The sequence below is a fragment of the Taudactylus pleione genome, unplaced genomic scaffold, assembly GCF_031769625.1.
Source record: "Taudactylus pleione unplaced genomic scaffold, aTauple2 ptg000086l, whole genome shotgun sequence".
Lineage (NCBI taxonomy): Eukaryota > Metazoa > Chordata > Amphibia > Anura > Myobatrachidae > Taudactylus > Taudactylus pleione.
The window spans coordinates 2,151,908-2,176,481 of NW_028284488.1; the positions used below are offsets into that span (position 1 = coordinate 2,151,908).

At 44.4% G+C, this 24,574-nt stretch overlaps 1 protein-coding gene across 1 annotated transcript in view; it reads left to right on the top strand.

Annotated features, from left to right (window-relative positions):
- The window catches only part of KCP (kielin cysteine rich BMP regulator), a 127,100-nt gene that overhangs the window by 28,795 nt on the left and 73,731 nt on the right, over positions 1–24,574 (top strand). The window contains exons 4-15 of the mRNA XM_088468658.1: positions 1,523–1,740; positions 3,108–3,291; positions 5,110–5,186; positions 6,250–6,346; positions 8,071–8,138; positions 16,689–16,785; positions 16,887–16,969; positions 17,697–17,790; positions 18,100–18,179; positions 20,892–21,065; positions 23,881–23,974; positions 24,129–24,211. Coding sequence (XP_088324784.1) covers positions 1,523–1,740; positions 3,108–3,291; positions 5,110–5,186; positions 6,250–6,346; positions 8,071–8,138; positions 16,689–16,785; positions 16,887–16,969; positions 17,697–17,790; positions 18,100–18,179; positions 20,892–21,065; positions 23,881–23,974; positions 24,129–24,211 — 1,349 coding nt within the window. The remainder of the gene's footprint in view (positions 1–1,522; positions 1,741–3,107; positions 3,292–5,109; positions 5,187–6,249; positions 6,347–8,070; positions 8,139–16,688; positions 16,786–16,886; positions 16,970–17,696; positions 17,791–18,099; positions 18,180–20,891; positions 21,066–23,880; positions 23,975–24,128; positions 24,212–24,574) is intronic.

The following is a 24,574-nucleotide window of genomic DNA, read 5'->3' on the forward strand; positions in this document are numbered from 1 at the left end:
TAATTGCAGCGTGTATGGCCAGCATAAGATGCAAGATAGATCTTAAATCAGATTGGATGCTTTTTACTCCAAATCGTGTGTAGGACTGCCGGGGAGCTGCCAGGGGAGAGTTCAGGGGAAATCGCACACATCGTGGGATCATGTGCAGATCGCTATGTGTGTGGGCACCTTAACACATCACTGCAATCATGAACACAGTCATGTATTCTATTTTGTACTTTCTATAAACAATACATTGAACATTATTGTATGAAGTATATATGTACTGTATAGATTGTAAGCTTCAGGGCCCTCTTATCACTTTGTCTGTTATTACAAAGCCTAGCTTACTGTTCTATTGCTGTTTTACTCCCATTTGAAAAAGGCTATATAAGTAAATGTTAATAAATAAATAATGTACATTATAAAATGAGTGTGCATATACACAGACATGTAACTGGAACTGTAGTGTCAATGGGCTTTATTTATTAACATTATTTTTACTAAAATAAAGTGAAAAAGGGTGTTTTCACACCCTTTTCACATTATTTTTGTTTCACCTGTAGTTATTACAGGGCAATTGGAGTAGAATTAGTAAAATTCTACTCCAACCCCTAAGTATCACTTATTTTTAGTAAAGCAGATCGCATTTCCCATAATTGTAATGGGAAATGTGATCCGACCATAGTTACTAAAAATAAATTGTAAAATTTTTTTTCCGAAAATACCGTGACTAGAGTGCGGATGGGATCCGCAGGGACAGAGCTTTATCGCAAGCTCTGTCCCTGCAAGGGATTTATAGTAAATCCCTGTGATATTGCCTGAATTCGCAATGCGAATTCACTCGGTAATATCACACTACAATCCGCATTCAATATGCGGATTGTAGTAAATAGAGCCCATTGTGAGCTTTGTACATAGCCATATTGGAAATTGAAGGATCATCCTGCACTATATGCATTAAATATGTGCTCCCCCATTATACGTTGCTATAGAACTACTGTTGCACCATAGGATTGATCTTTCTGTACTGTACCCAGTGCTATTTTTCAGCAGGAATTATGTTTCTGAACCTCTCACTAACTATGACATAATCAGGAATGGCATACTTGAACCTGTCCTGGTCCAGTTTTCTTTTAGTGCCTTCCCTTCTAAATACTATGCATTCTCTTCTAAATACTGTATATATATATATATATATATATATATATATATATATACATATATATATACAGTGTATATTTATATATATATATATATATATATATATATATATATAGATTTTATATGATCATTTTATCATAATTGGTGAATTCTTGTAGAATTTTTGTAAAACATCATATTGGTTCATTATGATATAATGGTATAGTGACTTGGGAGATAGCAGATGTTGGCTTCTAAGTTCTTCCTGAAGAGCCTCATATGGGTTTTCCATGTGTCCCAATTGTCCCAGGACAATTTATATCACTCCATGTTGTATACTTGTTTAAAAAATATAGGAGGACCACTGATGGACCATTTGAGGTGTGTCCTGTTTCCTCAGACTCTCTCCCTCTTCCTTATTCCTTGTCGGAGGAGCTGCACATGGATGATGAAGACGTACAACGGCAGCCTAGGGCTCCAGACTTGTCTGACACACATCACTACCAGCAGCAGCAGAGTGAGGTTCCCTCAATTCCCCTCTCACAAGAAGAAAGGATGCGTAGGCTGGAGGAACTTGTACACGGTCTGACCAATATGTTGGACATGGTGAAAACTCAGGTTAGTTGAGCAACATTTAAATTAGAGATGAGCGGTTTGGTTTTGTCTCGGTTCTTTTCTCCAACATAGCACAAGTTCGGATCTGAAAACTATATTATCTTATTGACTCTCCAAAACACGTGACAGCCGGATAGCCAATAAGATGGCGTTTTCTGATCCGAACTTAACCGAGTCAATACTGAACCGCACATCTGTAATTTAAATAGGTTATCCACCCTAAATACAACTTTTATTTACTGATTCGGGCGTGCCCTCCAGCTGCTTCTAATTCATGTTTTCTCTTTCTAGCTTCCTTTCTCTGATTTTCATCACCTTTATATTCATCTATAGTTGTTTATTCTAATTGCCTTTCTATACAATTGATATACAACACAATATTATATTTAATTATTTGGAAGACAGTAAACCTAAACATAAAACAAGTCAGAGTCAATCCATAAGAAAAAATGATGACTATTTCCTATATAATACAATATAATAATATCTCATCCAATTCTTGAAATAACCCTGGAACTAATACGTTATTTGCACTATACTTAAGGTCACCAGAAATCTGTGCATTCACAGCTTCTCGTAGCCAGGCAGTACTTGTCAGGTCTCAGACTATTTTCTCTCTGGGCCCTGTGAATGATACGTTCCTTGGAGAATGGAGGAATGCATTTTTACTTATATATCAATTACAGGGATTCATTTCCTATATTAGATAAAGTAGAGTGGTCCATATTGAAGCTGGATTCTGATTGGGATTAAATCGAACAGTATTCTTTGTCAAAGACAGACACATGTCCAAATAATTTTACATGAGACAATATTTTAGTTAATTTCCTCAATAGTTCAGAATGAATTATCACCAATCCAAGGCTTTTGTTAAAACATATAAAATGAATTTAAATCCCTACAGTGTTAACTATCGTTCCTATCATAAGTTTCCACGTGATGCTTTCAGACGCACTGTTCTAAGTATTTTTGGAATCAGCTTTACTTACAAATGTGTTTTACAAGTAGTCCACTGGGAATTCCAGGCAAAGCAGAATATAAGATATATTTTCTTGAACTCAGGACAAAGCATGTTATTCTTACACTGAGTCACATCATGTCAGAATAGCCAAAGCCCAGAACTGATAACAGTGTTCCCCGAGGTCTGGTTTTAATACTTTAGATAATTGTTCATTCCCAGGCTTAACATTCCCAGTGCCAGATAAATTAAATCTATTAAAGTAGAACTAATGGTTCATTGCAATGTGATACTTTAAAGCAAATACATTTGAGCCAAAAAAAAACAATTTTGCAGTCAGTTAGATTATTTCCATGTCACCTTGCCATAATGTGGGATCTGAGAGTATAACCTGAGAAATGTATGCCCGCAGAACGCTGACTTGCAGACCAGGGTAAAAGCTCTGGAGAGCTGTGAATGCCGTCGACCCTCATGTTTATGGGAAGGAAAAGAGTATCCGGACAGCGAGACCTGGAAGAAAGACACGTGTAACATCTGCGTGTGTGTGGGCGGCTCAGTAAAATGCTCACTGCGCAAGGACTGGCCACAGTGTCTCAGTAAGTTAAATGTCCTGTGCACACTACTATGTTATCTTTTCAAATGGTGCCCTGTGATGTTCAGTGTCTGCTAAATCTAGAATTTCACTGGGGGAAAAGCTTGTTTAGGGCTCATTCACGCTAAGGGGCTCATTGCGTCTGAACACATACAGTACATGCATAGAAATGTTTCGGGGAAAACACACATGTAAAAAATGTGCTTTTCTGTCCATATGTTGAGTTGGACGTATCACAAAATACAACCACCTCAAAAGCAATAGCATTTACGTCAGATGCTGCAAGTGGGTATATTTACGCCCCACAGCAAAGGGATAGAGCTGTGTTAGAGGTAAGTTAAAAGTCACATTACCCTATTTGTATATAATGCAAGAGTGCAATAAAGTGACCTTCAAATTAAATTAAATTAAACGCAAACATCTACTGATTTCCACTTTAAACAACAATGGGAATATTCTTTTCTGCTGTAGACCAAATGGAAATTACACATAAATTATGGGAATAGACAGCCATGATGTCTTATAATAAACTTGCCATGCTAATGAATGAGGTAATGTCAGCTGGAGTGGTTACACAATTATCCTATCAGAAGCGACTGTCTAGTGCATGTCAGGATGCAGCCTGGGATCGGCCTTTACTCACTGCTGAACTGGTGTCTTTAGGCTCTGAGGCGTTCAGTCGCCAGTTGTAGTGATGAGTTATGGCTGAGTATTTTCCCCAGGGTCTGCTAGGGCTTTCAATGAGTGCATTCTGGTTCCCGTGGTAGCTGGCATGGGCGCAGCCATGTTAGGTCATATCACCTGATCAGTTTCCTCCAACGGCAGTCCTGTGGTCTGTCAGCTGATCTCATGATCCAGTGACCAACTGCCTAGGGCTATTTAGGTCTGACTCCTGCAACAACTTTGCTGTTAATTCAGAACGCTGCTGTTTCCTTGTGCCATCCTTTCCATATCCCAGTGGCTGTATTACCTTCCTCAGCATTCCTGGCTTCCTGTTGTCTTCTGCGACCTCCGTGTATTCACCACCTATGTCTCAGTGCAAGTCCGTTTGCACTCCCCGTGTGTCTCAAGTCGCATCTTAGTGTACTTAGTTCCTACGTCTCAGTGCAAGTCCATTTGCACTCCCCGTGTGTCTCAAGTTGCATCTTAGTGTACTTAGGAACTCATTCAGACACGGTCGCTAAGCTGCGCTCTCTCGCTGCCAAAAAGGGGCTGGGTATGCAAATGCCATGATCGCACTGTCTGGTGTAAGAACGCCCTCTATGTCTTAGAGAGCAACGGCAAAGTGAGCGCACACCGGTATAAAGACGCCCAGTTTTCATTCTTAGCACACATCATCTCCAGGAAGTCTATGATTAATCAGAACAATCGAGAGCCATCGGAGCTGCATGCAGCGCTTGAGGTAGACCCTACCCCACCGCAAGCTCTGCGATCAGTGCTGACTGAAATACAACCAGGTGACATGTACAATGACGCTTCCATGCTAATTATGTACACCCATAAAACTCAGTTTTGACGGCCAGACACGCCTGCATTCGCACCCCACTCCCCCATTCACAAGCATTTTCCCCTGTTGCCACCCACAAACGGCATGATCTGTCACTCAAGGTAGCGCTCAGTGTTTGTGTTCAGAGCGCACGATTCCTGATCGCAATGACTGCTTCACGCACATGCACTGCGATGCATACGCACGCGCAGACGGGTGACAATCGTCCATAGCGTGCAGGTCTGAATCGGGCCCTCTGTTTGTTTTACCTGTACTCATGTAATGTTGATCTCGGTCTTGCATGTATCATATAATATATGTCATTTCCTTCCGCAGCTTGCACATATGAGGGGAGGACTTACAAAAACAAAGAAACATTCTCCGTAGGTTCCTGCAATTCATGTGCCTGCCAGGTGTGTAACATGTATCTTTACCTGTACATTCCTCTGCTGACTTCCCCACAGTTACACATGACACTTTATATACAGGGCTGGACAAATGCAGATGGCCGGGCACCCATGGCATATATCATAGCACCAGCCCTAAATCTTGCAAAAACTGTTGTTGTCGCCAGAGATACGGTTTCCTCCTATTTAGCAAGCCTCTTTCCAGCGATCACACAGAAGGCCTCAAGTCTGGCTGGCGAACCAATAAGAGGGGGTGATGCGGTATTGGATGGAATTGCAAAATTGCACGCAAGCAGCTTTGCAATTCTGTCCTTGCAAATATGTAAATGCAGCAGGAGGTGTCTGACACCCCCTGCTGCTTTTGCAATCCCAGTTTATGCAGGCTGGCCGGCTTGCGAGGCCAGGAAAGTGCGTCCCTGTCCTTGTCATTCCAGGAAACTGCGTCCCTGCTGCCCCTGTCCTTGTCACTCCAGGAAAATGGCTCTGACTCGCCCCGTTTCTGGGTATGCCTGCCGTACCCGCCCCCGCACAGCTCCTTAAATGCCTCTGCCTGTCAATCAGGCAGAGGCATAGCAGGGGCTGCATGCGATCAATCATGCAGGACCCATTCTGCACATGAGCAAAAGGGGTCCTGCACACGCGCAGATTCCCAATAATCCCGATGTTGAATCAGCCCCAGATTCCCGATAATCCCGATGCTGAATCAGTCCTCGTACTGCTGCCAGCCAGTACTATTGGAGAGCGAGTATCACTCAGTTCCCCTAGCAAAGTTTTATTGGTAAACTCCAGCAAGAGACCATGTACAATAGAAAATCTTCCTGATTGCTGGAGAATAATACAGTAGATAGACTCTATGTGATGACGGAGGTATAATCTCATGTAATTACAGTGAACATGTAATGTAATTATTGTATCTGTGCCATTAGTTGTGACACGCTGTGTGACCATATGTGTGGGCATGGCCGTGTTAGCTTTAGGGCTTGGTTACAATTCTCTTGCATTCCTGTTAAGGCCAGCACATAAGTGACCAACAGAAATACAGTATACAGTGAATAGGTTTCTCTTTCAGAATGGAGAGGTTACCTGCGTCCAAAAGATTTGTCCGCCTGTGGCTTGTAGTGACCCAGTGACACCACCCAGGGAGTGCTGCCCCCGCTGTCTAACAGGTGAGTGTTCTGAGCTCACAGTTGCAGTGCATTTCATTTGGTATTTAACTCTTCTTTTTTTTCAAATTATTGAGCTACATAATGCCAGGGAGCAGTTGTAGCTGCAGGAAAGAGTAGCTTTTTTTGTTTGTTAAAGAGACAGAAAACCATTAAAGTAGTTCACCCTGACCATACATGATGGAATACACTTCCTTCCTCACAATTAGAAAATGGTGGGGGTGCAGTGTACCACTGTGGTTTGTCAGATACTTTGCCTCTGCTATAGCAGACACTACTCCTGATGAAGGAGAAATGCATATTTGTAGTTTCAGGGCTCTAACAACTTTTATATTGATTGGATGGTCATGGCAGGGTCACTCAGTGCTATAGACACGAGAGCATTGGGGTGTCTCTTGTGTCTTTTAACAGGGGAATTGACCATTATAGAGGTGATGGGGTGAGTTTGTGTCCAGTGGTTCCAGACATTGGCCCCTTTAGTTTTAGTTTATCTGGAAGAATTGCATTTTATACTATATACCAGAGGTTCTCAAACTCGGTCCCCACACAGTTCACATTTTCCAGGTCGCCCAGCAGGTACACAGGTGTATTCATTACTCACTGACACATTTTAAAAGTTTACAGATGGAGATAATTATATTACTATTGATTCTGTGAGGAGATCTGGAAAACATGCACTGTTTGGGGTCCTGAGGTCTGAGTTTGAGAACCTGTGCTTTATACTATACTTCAGCATGGAGTTCTTCTTCATTAGAGGAAAATAATAAGTTGGGCAGAGGAACGTTGTTTGATATAGTGCTGCTATTGACATAATAATCTTGCTGCATTAGTTTGACTGGAGACTTACATTAGCATAATGCGGGACTCTGCAACGACACATTTCAGTTGCATCTACACTAATGACTAAAGAGAGGAACAAGGCTGTAACATAGTTTTCTCATGTAGGCAAAGATCAGTGCAGACAGAACTATGCATGTTTTAAGGTTTATCTTTTGCACTTCGGAAAAGGTAGGTGTGAGTGTGCACTGACAATAATAACTAGTGCAACCAGGGGTACAATTAGGGATAGGTCACACTGCTATATGGATAAAACTCTGCTTATGGGGTGAATATACACATTTTGTTCCGTGCATGCAATTCGGGAGATACATACGCCCGATTTCCATCAAACTCTGCATCGGGCCCTTAATGTTTTACTTTGAAGATGTACCACCACTTACTACATACATTTTACTAACCTTCTTTCCAGGGGCGTATTAAGAGAGGAGGGGCCCGTGTCCAGCAGGCACTGAGCTCGACAGTAGACTCTGGGCACTAGTAGACTCTAGTGTTGTGCCAGAGTCTACTGCACAAGTGCAGGTCATCAGGGAAATGGTGTGGCAGCCATTTTCCAGGTGATTTCCCTACTGTGCATGCGCAAAACGCTGGGAAATAGCTGCCATGCCATTTTGATTTGTACAGTGCTGCTATTGCTGATGTGGGACTCCGAGGAGGTAAGTAATGAATAAATACATAGATAATTATAGATACGCCCATGCTTCTTTCTGTAACTAAGACCTCAGGGCTGCTCCATGCAACAAGTTTTCTCTTGGTTCCTTCAGTTCTGTCTTTCAGAACTGGCAAATAAATGTAATTAGACATTATAAATGTAATGACAGATTTGGGGTGGTGTGTTTGGGAGGACTAATCTGCCCTCACCCAGATTTACTTTGCTATCTTTATTAAAGGCTGTTCTGATGGCCACCAGGAGGGCGACACCTGGAAGAAAGACCCGTGTATAAGCTGTACCTGTCAGGTAAAGTAATGAGAAAGCTATTTATTTTATTAACATTTATATAGCACCAGCATATTCCATTGCACTTTACAGTGGAGAATAAAACAGTAAAAAAACAAGACTGGGTAGTAACAGACATAGAGGTAAGAGGGCCCTGCTCACACACTTACAAACTATAGAGAAACAGGAGTTTGATGCATCGTCCCATCTGTGTGCAGAAGTATTTATTAAAAAAAATATATAATTAATTAATATTTTCAAACCACAGGGAGGTACTGGGCCTAATTCAGAGATGGACGCTAATGTCACCGCTGCTGCAAATGTGTACAGCTTCGGTAATCCAAGCGCTTGTGTATAAAGAGGTAGCATCGGACACAGATCAGTCTATTATCAAAGTTCTGTATAACCCTATGGTTACTCAGAATAGCTGTCAGTTCTAAGATGCAGGAGCATTGTCAGCAGCGTACAGGATTGCCGCCTCAGCCAGAGACACTTGCCGAAAATTGTAATTATATGTCTGCGTTTCAGTTGCCGTCTCCCAGTTACCTCCCCCAAAGGCTCCCTGACTGTCAATCACTCTGCGAAGAGATCCTCGCTGCGAGCGATGGTGCACAATTGCGGCGTATGCGCAGTGCGAAACAGATGCATGTGCAGAGCACAAAACATTGGCTGACTGCAGAAACATTGGCATTGAGTCTAACTCTGAATCAGGCCCTCTGTGATGTGTATATCTGAGGGACGTGCCGCAAGGTCTTGTCCTGCCATGCCCTGTGCGACCATCTGTCCAGAATGTGCTGATTGTCAGTACCTCAGGCAGATCATGAGGAATGGAGAAAGCTTTCATTTATACCCCTTTTACACCAGAGCAAAAAGCTGGGTTTTTGCTGGGTCTACCTGGGTCGCAGCTCAGTGTAAAAGGGTCCCTGAAAAATAGGTAGCTACCAGGGTTGGACCCAGGAAGGACCCGGGTAATGGTGCATATTGAACAGGGCTGACCTGGGAGTAACCTAGATCAAAGGTGCAGTGTTATACCCCTTTTCCACCAAAATTCCAGGTCTGACCCAGAGTTGGAACAGTGGGCCTCATTCAGAGGCGGTCGGAGGATGCAAGCGGTCGCTCAGAAACTGGGCGGCCGCTTGCATCCTGATCGCCCGCCTCTGTTGCGGTCGTTAGGCTGTGGGTTAACACCCACAGCTCTAACGACCGCTCCGGTGATGGTCGCGATGGTCAGAGACCATTGCGACCATCGGGGCTTATGACGAGACCCTAGGGTAGGGTCTCACTTGTCGTAAGCCCTGGAGAGCTTCTGGCTCTGTCTGAGCCGGAAACTCTCCACTGACATCACTAGTGATGTCAGTGGGGCCTCCCCCAAACGGCAGACGTTCCCATAGGAACGCCTCCGTTTGGGCTGCAACCCCCCCGGCCCGCCTTTCCTTTGGAAAGAGACCCGCTACGACCTGCGCTGTCTGTCGTAGCGGGTCTCACACATGCGCACGAGGGAGCCGGCGCACTTGCAAAACATCGAGGCGGCCGTGCGGTCGTAGACCGTACGGCCGCCTCTGAATAAGCTCCAGAGTTCCTATCCGGATCAGACCCGGAATTTAGCCAGCGCCAACTCGGGATATTCCCAGGCGGCGCCGCTCACACCGGAGTCGTGTCTGCATAGACCTGGCTTTCCCGGCGTGAAAGTGGACACTTGGAGATAACGTCATCTCCAAGCGCCACTGAAGCCGGACCAATCGTCCGGCTAGCAGCGCACTCCAGGTCATCGTGACCCGGAGTGCGCTGTTCTCACAGCAGGGTTTCATGGGCTACGCCCGTATTAAACCCTGCTATTTACCTGGGTTGGATTGCTGGGTCACTCGACCCGGCGATCCAACCCTCTCCCCTTTTACACCAGAGAGCTGCCCAGGTTAACCCTGCAATAACCCGGGTTTTAGCTCCGGTGTAAAAGGGGTATTAATGGGGTCTGACCTGGGCTGGAACCATGGCTCTGATTCAGAGCCGGATGCTATGACAGATCGCTCGCTCTGAATCAGGGCCGTGCTATTTTTTTTTTAGAACGGCCTCCTGGCCGCTCACATAGCTGTGGGTGACCCTTGTGACGGCCGGGCTTGCGACGAGACCCTTGTGGTAGAGCCGAAATCTCTCCCACTGACATCACTCGTGATATCAGTGGGGCCGCCCCAAACGGAGGTGTTCATATGGGAACGCCTCCATTTGGGCAGCCACTCCCCCGGCCCGCCCACCAAAGGGCGTGCTGTCACTCAACATTGACAGCACGCCCGCTTTGGTATGAGACCCGGAGCGACGGAGCCATCTCCGTCGTGCGCATGCGCTCAGGGGCCACCATCGACCCGGTTGCGAGCACTCAGCGCTTGCGACCGGGTCTGAATCAGGCCCCATGTCCAAAAACCCAGGTCGGACCCGGATTTTTGGTGGAAAAGAGGTATTAGACTGTGGGGGTCATTCAGACCCGCTCGTGAGCGGCAGTACGCTCGCAAGCGGGTCGATGTTCCCCCACTGCGCATGCGCACGACGGAGGGAGCTCCGTCGTGCGCATGCGCGAGACCCGGCGAGCGACGGGCTCTCCGTCTCTCCGGGTCTCGCACCAAAGGGGGCGTGCTGTCGATGTTGATTGACAGCACGCCCCGTTTGGTGTGCGTGCCGGGGGCGTGCCTGCCAGACGGAGGCGTTCCCATGGGAACGCCTACCGTCTGAAGCCGGCCCCACTGACATCACTAGTGATGTCAGTGGGAGTGATTTTGGCTCTGATAGAGCCAAAATCACTCCAGGGTTTGCGGCAGCGAGACCCTACCGCAGGGTCTCCGTCGCAAGTCCGATGGTCACGATGGTCTTGACCATCGCGATCAACATCATGGACGCTCGCATAAACTGTGGGTGGTAACCCACAGCTATGCGAGCGTCCATGAGGACGCTCCTAAAACAGGTAGGAGGGCCCTGATTCAGAGCGAGCGCTCTGGTCAGAGCGTTCAGCTCTGAATCAGGCCCTGTGTACAACTTGCAGAGGCAGGGTGAGTAGATAGGATGGTGGCTGGGTGAATGTGATGAGAGCAATGCTGGGTGAATGTGATGAGAGCAATGCTGGGTGAATGTGATGAGAGCAATGCTGGGTGAATGTGATGAGAGCAATGCTGGGTGAATGTGATGAGAGCAATGCTGGGTGAATGTGAGGAGAGCAATGCTGGGTGAATGTGATGAGAGCAATGCTGGGTGAATGTGATGAGAGCAATGCTGGGTGAATGTGATGAGAGCAATGCTGGGTGAATGTGAGGAGAGCAATGCTGGGTGAATGTGATGAGAGCAATGCTGGGTGAATGTGATGAGAGCAATGCTGGGTGAATGTGATGAGAGCAATGCTGGGTGAATGTGATGAGAGCAATGCTGGGTGAATGTGATGAGAGCAATGCTGGGTGAATGTGATGAGAGCAATGCTGGGTGAATGTGATGAGAGCAATGCTGGGTGAATGTGATGAGAGCAATGCTGGGTGAATGTGATGAGAGCAGTGCTGGGTGAATGTGATGAGAGCAATGCTGGGTGAATGTGATGAGAGCAATGCTGGGTGAATGTGATGAGAGCAATGCTTTGTTCATGTTTGTGATTTGATGATTTTGGGCTGTTTCATGGGTCTTGGAATAATTTGGGGTTTAGGGGACAGTTTGGGCACCAGTGTTAGTTGCCAGGCAGGCAGTGATTACATTATTGTCAGACACCAGACACATTTATAGTTACTTCCACATTGACATATCATTGTTATTCACCCATTTGCTTCAGTGATTGATAACATTACCAAAACGAGGCAGCGTGGGTTGAGCAGAAGGTCACAATTGGTTTGTGGGAAAGTTGAAAATGTGGCAAGTTGGAATTACAACTAACATGGTGTCAAGTCAATTATTGCTAAGTTGTATACTCTCATTTAACAGATAGATAGATAGATAGATAGATAGATAGATAGATAGATAGATAGATAGATAGATACATGTAGATACACCCTTCAAGGTGTGTGTACCGCCCCCCTGCTTCTGTGCATCAGAACCAGAGCAATACAGTACATAGAGTCTGTAGTGTTTCGTATGCTTGAAGTTTTTATAATTTTTTTTTGTTTTGTTTTATGCCTAGTTGTTACTTCGGAGTATGTGTATGGTTAAAATAAAAATTGTCCCAAATTGCACCATCTCTTTAGAATGAGCTGGGTAGAAGTGATGTTAGAAAAAGAAGTCAAGATAGAAAGATGTTTTGGTATGTGGGAGAGTTATGTGGATACTCTCCCAGGAGCTCTCCGTCTACAGCTTCATAGATCAATGCAGAATTCCTCTTGGTATTTATTACAATGTGCAGCGGGAGACCCTCCAATTAGACTAGATACATGATCTGTTTCCTTACTGGGGAATTTCTTTTGGGTGTTTGGCGAGGGGGGGGGGGGGAGGTATGGGTAGCCCATCTTTTTTCTTTTCATCAAAATATTTGAACCATGTGACACAAAGTTCGGAACAAAAGAATGACATTTATTTTTATTGTATTTGTTTATATTATGCAAATGTGTTGTCTGTTTTACAATAGGTTGGTTACTGATTGGTTAATTCCATTTGACTAACATGATCTCATTATATTAAATTCCATGTGATCTTCTGCGATTATATTATACTAAATGATAATACTTATTCGTATACTGTTTTGAGAGATCCAGATAATAGTTTTGTTTTTTCATATATGTGCAACTTCTTTTTCTCAACCAACTCTGTAAATCCATGTTCAGTCACAAGTGTACTTTTAATGTACAATGCTTTGAATGACAATAAAAAAAAAAAAATAAAAATTGTCTCTCACAACAGATTTGTGTAAAAAGTTAAGGCACACATCCACTAGACGATTAAGAGCCGTATTCAATTTGAGCCGAGCCGCGTTAAGTTAACGCGGCCCGGACTTAACGCCGACTTCGCCTGTTTTGTAGGCGTTAAAGTATCGCGCGCGTGCACGCTAAACCCCGTATTCAGTTTGAAAGTATGTGTAAACGGGACACGGCGATACTTTAACAAGTGGAAAGTACTGTCAGTTTTGGAGAAATCAGCCTGACACCCCCCAAATGATGCTCTGACATGGGGGTTCACTATGGTACCCCCCGATTTGACTTGCTGAAGGTATTTGGTGTTTTTAAATGGCCTCAATAGCTGCTAAATAGCGTTTTTCTATACCTGATGCAGAATAGTATTTAGGAGTATTTTTTCCAGAAAATAAGTTATCCCAGCAAATTTGGGGTACTTGAAAATGGGAGTCAGCATATTTAAAGTTGAAAAAGTGAAGTTGAAAAAATCGTGAAAAATCCACCTGCCGCAAACACCTGCAATGAAAAACACACCTGGGGCATACTTGGGGACCCCCCAGAGTCAAGTTCGCTAGTTTTTAAGTTTGTACCCCAACATTTTTTTTTGCGCCCCCTTTTTCAAAGTAAATTTTTGGGGTGTCCTTAAGGTTTTTTTTTTTCTTTTTACACAGATTACTTTTGGGGGACTGTCTGAAGGCTGCACTGGGTTTCTCGAAATGTTGCACCCCAAAACCCCAATTCTGCACTTTTTTCCACCTGCCATTCATAGGCGATACTTTACCGCCCATTACATTGCATTGACTTTCCGCCTAGGTGGAAAGTCTTTCAAATTGAATACAGGGTAAAACCAAAACAGGCGATAATGACATCGGCGGTAACCTAACGCGGATCCGGACTTAACGCTTCAAATTGAATACGGGCCTAAGTTGAGTGATTGTACGATATAACTATATCGTTATCGTTCAATCGTTTGCAAATCGTTTGCAAAAATGTCTAAAACAACCAGCGATGCGCGCTCCCGCTGGTCGTTTATACATCTATCATCGGGCAAACATGCTGGTAAACCTGACGATAACGTCAGATTCAGCATGTTAGCAGATGATTGATGTGCCTGCACCGAATGACTGCATGTTCAGTGCAAGCTCATCACAGACTGACAAACGGCTGCACGATTACAATGTCATAATCGTGCAGTCGTTTTGAGGTCTGCTAGTGGATGGGCAGCATTAGACATGGAGACAGATCAGATACACAAACACCATTGAAATAGTCAGAGTCTGAGACCGGGAAATAGGACAGATATACTGTAAAAACAAAGATAGGCAGGGAATGAGAGAACTAATGTATGCCTTGCAGTAATATGGATGGTAGGCAGATAAAAGGGAAATATAAGCTATAGAAACGCACAGATAGTAAGGGCAGTATGACAGAATTGCTGTAATGCACAAGCATACAGATAGACAAGATACAAGCAGCACCTCTCAGGCATAATAAAAAATTATTTAGAATTAGTGTAAAATAAAAATGCCAATATAAGACAAATACATTAAAACGGACCTCTCTTGCTCTGGTAAACCTTACTGCTTTACTTAAATCAAGCATTGCAGTGAAGGGGTTAATGCTATGCTGGAGGTGCAAGTAGAAGAGTTAGGAGGTTGCTATGGAGACTGTGCATGAGCTGGGAACTTTAACCACTTGCCCTCTGATGTGACCATGCCAGGCTGGGCGTTCCCTGACACGGCCGCCTCTGATGCGATCTGATGCGTTTGAGGAGTCTGCTGGTAGCTGCGTGAAGCTAATCTTCCAGCAGCTGCTGGGCACAGCCCACCCGGCCAGCCCCTCGGTTGCTTCGGCAACCTCTCCTTGTGTTGGAGGTGCTCGGGAGATGCAGGATTTGAAAATGTACTGGGCATTCCTGGGGTGGTGACAGGGAGGTGGTTTAACGGATGCAGGAGATGTTCTGTCTTATGGGAGCGTTGCGGATAGTGGATGCATACAGAGACGTAGATAATTTCACATAGGAGTCCATATACAGACAGGGAAATGTTTTAATATGGTCAATGAGTTATTTCTTGTATTTCCCAATACTGTTATTATTGTCACTATTATTACCAGTTATTTATATAGCTAAACATATTCCGCAACGCTTACAGAGAATATCACATCAGTCTCTTCCCCAGTGGAGCTTACAATCTTTATTCCCTACCACATTTTCACACACATACACACTATGGTTCGTTTTTGTTGGGAGCTGATAACCTACCAGTATATTTTTGGAGTGTGGGAGGAAACCCATGCAAGCACAGGGAGAATATAAAAATTCCACACAGTTAGGGCTGTAGTGGGAATTAAACCCACAATATCAGTGCCAATATGTACAGCCATGGCCAAAAGTTTTGAGAATGACACAAGTATTGGTTTTCACAAAGTCTGCCGCTTCAGTTTTTATGATGGCAATTTGCATCTACTCCAGAATGTCATGAAGAGTGACCAGATGAAATTGCATATCAGCGATTCTCGTTAACACAGGTGAAAGTGTTGATGAGGACAAGGCTGGAGATCACTCTGTCATGCTGATTGAGTTAGAATAACAGACTGGTAGCTTTGAAAGGAGGGTGGTGCTTGAAATCATTGTTCTTCCTCTGTTAACCATGGTTATCTGCAAGAAAATACACGCAGTCCTCATTGTTTTGCACAGAAAGGGCTTCACAGGCAAGGATATTGCTGCTAGTAAGATTGCATCTAAATCAACCATTTATCGGATAATCAAGAACTTCAAGGAGAGAAGTTCAATAGTTGTGAAGAAGGCTTCAGGGCGCCCAAGAATGTCCAGCAAGCGACAGGACTGTCTCCTAAAGTTGATTCAGCTGCGGGATTGGGTCACCACCAGTGCAGAGCTTGCTCAGGAATGTCAGCTGGCAGGTGTGAGTGCATCTTCACGCACAGTGAGGCGAAGGATGGAGGATGGCCTGGTGTCAAGAAGGGCAGCAAAGAAGCCACTTCTCTCCAGGAAAAACATCAGGGACAGACTGATATTCTGCAAAAGGTACAGGGATTGGACTGCTGAGGACTGGGGTAAAGTTATTTTCTCTGATAAATCCCCTTTCAGATTGTTTGTGGCATCTGGAAAAACGCTTGTCCGGAGAAGGGAAGGTGAACGCTACCATTAGTCCTGTGTCATGCCAACAGTAAAGCATCCTGAGACCATTCATGTGTGGGGTTGCCATGAATAAAGAATGGTACCAAAACATCCTCCAAGAGCAACTTCTCCCAACCATCCAAGAATAGTTTGGTGACGAACAATGCCTTTTTCAGCATGATGGAGCACCTTGCCATAAGGCAAAAGTGATAACTAAGTGGCTCGGGGGAACAAAACATGGCCAGGAAACTCCCCAGACCTTAATCCTATTGAGAACTTGTGGTCATTCCTCAAGAGGCAGGTGGACAAACAAAAACCCAGAAATTCTGATAAAGCTCAAGCATTGATTAGGCAAGAATGGGCGGCCATCACTCAGTATGTGGCCCAGAAGTTGATTGACAGCATGCCAGGGTGAATTGCAGAGGTCTTAAAAAAGAAAGGTCAACACACTGAAGCAGCAAACTTTGTGAAAACCAATACTTGTGTCATTCTCAAAACTTTTAGCCATGGCTGTACTTCCATGATTGTACTGCCTAACCCCCTCTTCTCATGTCTCTTATTCTGCACTGTTTTTGCATCTGCTTGTAGAATGGGGCAATCCAGTGTGTGAGAGAGCACTGCCCGGAACTGACCTGCTTAAAGAGATCCATCCCATCTGGTCAGTGCTGTGCAGTCTGCCAGCAAGGTGAGATTACTCCCTTATACCACTGGTGATAACTGGTGCTTTGAGCCATTCTGTTACCTGAATCACATGTCAGGGATGATTTGTTCCTCTCTTGCTTACAGGTTGTGAATATGAGGGCCTGGCATACAGAAACGGGGACTATTTTCTTTCACAGAGTAATCTTTGTTCGAACTGTTCTTGTTTGGTGAGTGAAACACTTCATCTCAAACTGTGCAATGTGATCCTAGGACCAGCTTTGTGATACATTGTTATACCCACACTCTGAGATAGACTCTGGTGACTCAGGACCTTATTCAGAGTCGGTCGCAAGCGCCCATGCGCTCGTTACCGACTCAAAAGGTTAGTCCTGCGTACGCGCAGCGGCCGTACTGCGCGTGCGCAAGCCTCGGAGCGACAGAGAAACTCTGGAACTCGTTACCAAAGGGGCGGCTGTCGATGTTGATTGACAGCTCGCCCCGTTTGGTAGGCGGGCCGGGGGGGTGGTTTCCAAAACGGAGGCGTTCCTTAAGGAACGTTTGCCGTTTTGTGGGCGGCCGCACTGACATCATCAGTGATGTCAGTGGGGAGCTTCCTGCTCCATCAGAGCAGAAATCTCCTTGGGGCTTATGAGTGCCCAGACCCAACCTTAGGGTCTGGTCGTAAGCCCCGATGGTCGCGATGGTGATCACCATCAACCTGGTCGGTCGTTAAGCCGTGGGTGGTAACCCACAGCTTAGCGATCGACAAGGAGGCGGCCATTCAGGATGCAAGCAGCCGCCCTGATTCAGTGCGACCGCTTGCATTTTATGACCACCTCTGAATGAGGTCCTCATTCACTTGTTGTAACACACTGCAAGCAACTGTAACTTACTTCTTTCAGATACCTACTTGGATTGTTGTGTTCTCTTCTGACACATTTTGTTACATTGCAGAATAATCTGGTGAGATGTTTACCTGTTCAGTGTCCAGTAGCTGCTTGCACCAATCCAGTACCGATCCCCGGCCAGTGCTGCCCTACCTGTTCAGGTAAAGTCTCATCCACAATTGTAAGGCAAAATCTGCACAGTGCAAAAAATGATGATCAATATGGTTAAGTTAGGTAGCATTTGGTCCTTTATTTTGGGATTGTGGAAATTAGCAGCCACTGAAGAGCCAAAATTCCATCACCCCTGATTTAGAGGGATGCAAAAAAGAAGGGATCAATAGACCATGGTGTCTGTCCCTCTCGCCGCAGGTTGGCACAGTGACAGACATGGAAGAGGTTTATGGCCCATGAAGACATTCCTCGAGATGGCAGTGACATCACCTACATGTTATTCCCTTTATTCCTCCTAGTGTGTGACTTCAGTGGGCGTCCCTTGTTACCTGGCCAGAACATTACCACCGCTGATGGATGCCATCATTGCATATGTCAGGTGAGTACTGGGAATAAAAAAAGAATTATAATGATCAATACTTTCCACTAGCAAAATCCTCATAAAGAGTCACAGATCATGATTGAATAGAACTATAAAAATATTGTTATCAGCTATTTAGTTGTAAGAAAAATGTTAAAAAGATAGACATTGCTACATTGGCCTATGTCCTTTATATTTTTCTGTTTTGCTCTCTTAATGGGTATTGCAGTTAAAAAAAATTATGGCTTGTATGTTGAACGTCTATACAGGTGTTATGCCATTACTGTCCTGTTTTGTCAACCCGTTTTGGCTGTGTTTGTTAAAATTCATAGTGCAACGTACAACATTCATGGATTTGCATATACATACTGTATATGGTTTATAAACATTAAAAGTTATTTGCTAGAATATGCAGATGCTCTAAATAAGCCATACGTGTAAGAAGATAGTGGGCCTTTCTCTATTACATGTCTCTCACTTGCAAGGGTGTATCTACCCACTGGCCAGGATGGCACTCACCAGGGGTGCCAGCCAAAGGGGGGCGCCGTCCGGCAGTGCCACCAGCAGCCAAGGGGTGGACTACCCCAGGGGCGGAACTAGCGGTGGTGCGCTGTGGTGCAGGGGCCCATAGCCGCCGCTGCACCCACTGCTAGTCCCCCGGGCCCCACAAGTGTAGGGCAGACCTCAGTGAGGGCGGTCTGCCCTACACAGTAACAAACACACAGCCACCAGCGGCGGTCGCATCAGGAGCGTGGATTCAGGTACGTTGTTTTTTTTTTTTTTTCTGTGTGTGTAAGCCTGGCACGGGGAAGGGGGGGCTACTAGGGGGCACTGTATAGCTGGTGGCCGCTACTGGCGGCACTGTATGGGGGGTGGTGGCCGCTACTGGGGACACTGTATAGGGGGGACTACTACTGGGAACAATGCAGCATAGGGGGTATTACTACTGGGGGCACTGTATAGGGGGTCTACTACTGGGGGCAATGCAGCATAGGGAGGACTACTACTGGGAACACTGTATAAGGAGGACTACTATTGGGGGCACTGTATAGGGGGGACTGCTACTGGGTTCACTGTATAGGGGGGACTACTACTGGGGGCAATGCAGCATAGGGAGGACTACTACTGGGAACACTGTATATGGAGGACTACTATTGGGGGCACTGTATAGGGGGGACTGCTACTGGGTTCACTGTATAGGGGGGACTACTACTGGGGGCAATGCAGCATAAGGGGGACTACTACTAGGGGCACTGTATAGGAGGACTACTACTGGGGGCAAAGCAGTATAAGGGGGATTACTACTGGCGTACTGTATAGGGGGGACTACTACTGGGGGCAATGCAGCATAGGGGGGATTACTACTGGGGGCACTGATTAGGTGGGACTACTACTGGGGGCAATGAAGCATAAGGGGGATTACTACTGGGGACACTGCATAAGGGGGACTACTACTGGGGTACTGTATAGGGCGACTACTACTGGGGCAATGCAGCATAGGGGGGATTACTACTGGGGGCACTGCATAGGGGGGACTACTACTGGGGGCAATGCAGCATAGGGGGGACTACTACTGGGGGCACTGTGTAGGTGGGACTACTACTGCGGGCAATGCAGCATAGGAGGGACTACTACTGGGGTACTGTATTGGGGGGACTACTACTGGGGGCAATGCAGCAAAGGGAGGATTACTACTGGGGGCACTGTGTAGAGGGGACTACTACTGAGTACAATACAGCATAGGGGGGATTACTACTAGGGGCACTGTATAGGGAGAGCTACTACTGGCTGCAAAGCAGCATAGGGGGTATTACTACTGGGGGCAATGCATAGGGACTACTAATACTGGGGGCAATGCATAGGGGGGATTACTACTGGGGCACTGCATAGAGGGGACTACTACTTGGCGCACTGTATGGGGGGGGTGGCCGCTACTGGCGACACTGTATAGGGGGGACTACTACTGGGGGCACTGCATAAGGGGGACTACTACTGGGGCACTGCATAGGGGGGACTACTACTGGGAGCACTGTATGGGAGGGTGGCCGCTACTGGGGACACTGCATAGGGAGAACTACTACTGGGGACACTGCATAGGAGTTAGCTGGGAATCATTTTAAGTACTTATTTAATGTATAGTGTAATTATACAGAAATTATGGAGGAGGGGGGCGCCAGTCCATTAGTTTGCCAGGGGCACTCGGATCCCTAGATACACCCCTGCTCACTTGTACATTGGTTCTTATTACACAGGCGTTTGCACACATAAAAATTAAATGAAGTATAGGCTGACAACTGATCTCTGCTAAAGAGTAAATTTACTAAGCAAGTGTTGTGTTTTGCTTTGAATAGTATAGTATAGCCGTATGAAATTCCCTGCTTAAACACGCTTAGTAAAGTTACTCCTAAGGGAGGTGTTTACCCATACAAATGAGAGAAAACGCACAATACTTAAATAGGTCATGCTAGATATGACAACAGTAATCCTGCTGCAAAATACTTTTAAAGAAACAGCCTTGACTAATACCAGAGCTAGCGGTCTCTTTATTTATAGCCATGCTTGCTGTAAGAGAAGGACCATGTGAGGAAAAACATGCATGATTACCTGCCACTAAAGGAATATTCATTATGAAGCTGGAGCTGTTTGGGTCTTATGTGATTAACTCTTATTTCCAACTTTGTACCGTTCCTTGCTTTAAACAATCACTTTCTTTTATTCCCTGACCGGCAGGATGGTGAAGTGAGATGTATGGATGCTGTACGTTGTCCGCAGATCTGCACTCATGGTGTAAAACGTGGTTCATGCTGCCCAGATTGTTCAGCCTGTGACCTGCAAGGTGATATTATACCCAATGGAGTCACATTTCAGGGTAATGGTGATCCATGTGATAGCTGTATGTGCCAGGTAATTTGCAATTCAAGTACTATATATACTGTATATGCTGGTTTAAAGTCTGCATGTTTTCTTGTTTGAAGCAATACACTTTTAATGTAAGTTTTTAAACTTTCCTCCCTTGCGGCTTGTAGCCGAGTTCTGCATTTAGTGGAGATTCATGTTTGTACGCAACTCAGTATAATGAGTAAATGTCCGGTAACGCAGCACTCACACTTAGGGGAAGTTTACTGAGAACGCGTAGAAGGAATTGCAGGCTATGCTAAGTTGTATCTGATTTCAGACAAATCTCTTGCACAACGTATAGTGCTGGTACAAGTGAACACTGACAATGATGGCAGCTGGTTGAAAGAGAATATACATAGGAGTGGTGCGGTAACATACTGTAGTACGACTTGGCATATGGGCGAATATTTGCACTTCGTTCCATGCACGCTCTGCGAGTGCAATTGGGGCCATTTTACAGATAACCCTGAATCAGCCTTGAACATGATGAGAGCAAACTGTTCTGCATACTGTACAGACACTGGAATCATTGCTCCCCATGATTTCATGACTGTGCTATTTAGAGACAAGCAGTGGTAGAGGCAGCAACTCAAGACCAAGGACTTGATCTCCTGCCATTTTCGCCGAAACCAGTGATCCATACCGCTGTTCGTTCGTTTATATTCCTTGATGTGATTATTAGTTAGAGCAGTTTGCTCATATTGTGCTACATTTAGAAAACAACGCAAAAGACATTTTATTAAATGCTCATCAGAATATGTTCTAAATGTTCTGAGGCAGACTAGAGTCATTAACAGGCTGTGACCTTGTGTTACACATGGTGGTAATTACAGAGAGGAGATGACAACCCTTGTCATTACCTACTACCCAGTACTAATGAATCCATGCTCTGCAGTTTTCTGTCTACCATTAAGGTCTGCACTAGTGCAAATAAAAACATATAAAAGTAAAAATAAGTGAGAAACGATATCTCCTATGTTGTCTCTAACACCATAGGCCTGGTGCAGAGTGAGTACTATGCCCGTTGGTGTAGCGCATCTGGCATGAAATCACCAGAATAGTGTCCACACGTATATGTACCCATACATATATGCACCTGATTAGCCAGGGTGGGGACTTTCCAATGTAAGGGCATGTTCATGCTATGGCGGACATATGCAGACTGGGCCAAAGACACATTTGTGCTTGAGAAACCTGTGTTATTTCTAGGTGATCAGGGGCAGATGAAAATAGCATATGATGAAGATGATCCCCAGTACTAGCAAACCGCGTGTTATTATCTGTGCTCCACTGAAGCTGATTTCATAGTCACTTAAGCTTAAGCATACAGTGTATTTTGTTTTTGTGTACATGTTTAAGCCCAAAAAGTTTTTTATTAGTACATGTTTCTGCTGCATTCAAAAAGTTTTACAGTTTTATTGATGCCTGATAGATAATGCGTTTGTAGGATATAAGTGAATGTGACACTGGCCTGGTGAATAGAATGCGCATACTGTTACTGTCACCGAATGGCAAGCACCCTAAGATAGTTGCCGCTTTTCATATGGTCACAAATATGGCTTCTTTTAACCACTTAACTCACTAATAGTTTTACATTTTTTTGTTTTAAATTGTCAATGTTTTATACATGAATTAAGTTAAGAGTATCTAATTAAAACTTTGTCTTCACTCACCATACCTCCACCCTTACTTCTTTCTACTCTTTAAACCTTAGCCCTTTATACTGTCCCTTAATAAGAACCTAGCTCTACTCCTCTCCACCAATCAGACCTTCCTCTCTCCACTTGGCTCGCATGTAATTGTGCTTCTTCCTCTCTACTCGTCAGACACTCATCCTTCCCCTACCTACTAACCGGATCTAAATTCTCTCCTGTCCCCTCACCATACCCTTCCTACTCTCTCCTCAACCTCTCAGCTCTAACAATGCACTCACCTTTCTTCAAGGCACGTAGCTTCACTGATCTTCTGACCTCTTACAGGGCTTCACTGGTGGTTGTTTCTAACGCAGATCCTGGCTGCCAGACAAGGGGTTCATTAACAGAAATTGCTTCTGCGATTTGGGGTGCATTTACAGCACACTCAGCATCAGCCCCTATAACTGCACCACATGCAGCCTCTAAAATAAGTGATCTGTAAATTAAAGGGTTAAATATTAATCTAATGGGAACAGCTATGTAGAGAAGGAATGAGAACTTGCTTGTCAGTACATCCATGTTCATTTTTAACACTAGCATTTCCAGATTAATCACCTCAGGCTACTGTACCTTATTGATGTGCAGAAGCAAATAGGAAAGGAAACATGTGCCTGCTAACTTAACAAAAAAAAATACTTAGCAAACTAAATGAATAGGGTTGCAATGCATTATATACATAAAGTAACTGTAAGTAGATTATTTGTCTATTTCATATTAATATTGTACAAAATATACAATTATCTTGCATAGAGATACAAATATGTTTTATTCCACGAACACAAAACCCTGAAAATAGATGCAGAACAAGTTCATTCATTCATTTAGGTGTAGAAAGGATTCTTACTCCTAATAATGATAAAGCATATTCCTGTCTCATGCCAATCAGTATTGTAAGGTACCATGTATGAGTTCTTTACAACATTCTCCATACTGGGTTCCTATCCTCAGTACTCTACTGTACTTTTCTAGTCTGGTAGCTTTTGACTTTTTTTCTGATAATATATTATGTATAAATTTATATTATTATTATTATTATTATTATTATTAATAATAATAATGTGTTATTATCATCATTAATAATAATAATAATAATAATAATAATAATAATAATGTGTTTCTTTCTGCAGAATGGTAATGTAAATTGTATACGAGTGTCTTGTCCGAAGTTGACTTGTGCTCTACAAGAAGAGGTTCCTGGGGAATGTTGTAAGAGGTGTCAAGGTAACTATCTGGCTACTGCACTTTGTAATATTACCACTAGAGTCACATCATTCTATCCTGTGCAATAGTTAAAACATTGTACAATACCTTTAGCAATGAGCCAGATTACATGCAATCCTCTCTGAATCATCTCTCCATTACTTCCACATCCCAGGCTGTATTGATGGAACAGTCACACGCAGACATGAGGAGGAATGGAGACCGCATGGGGAGCCGTGCCATAGTTGCCGTTGTATGGTACAGCACATAAATACTGTATTCTCCTGAACTAGCTGTATACTGCTGCATCTGCTCTCTGACACCTTATTTCTCCTTTGCTTTCTCTTTGTACTCTTTACAACATGATATTCCTCTGTATAATGAATAAATAATAATTGCATTGGCCACTAAAAGCCTGTGTCGAAGCTGGATAATTGGCTGAGACAAGATCAGTTTAAAATTGGATCGCAGCGACGCCATCTTGCGACTGGCCGCAAGACGCCATCTTGGAAATGAGATCGCAAGACGCCATTTTGCGAATGGCCGCCTAAGCGCCATTTTAGATAAACTCACACTTTAGTACATGTGGCGATATTACTATTAGCATCATGCGATTGCATC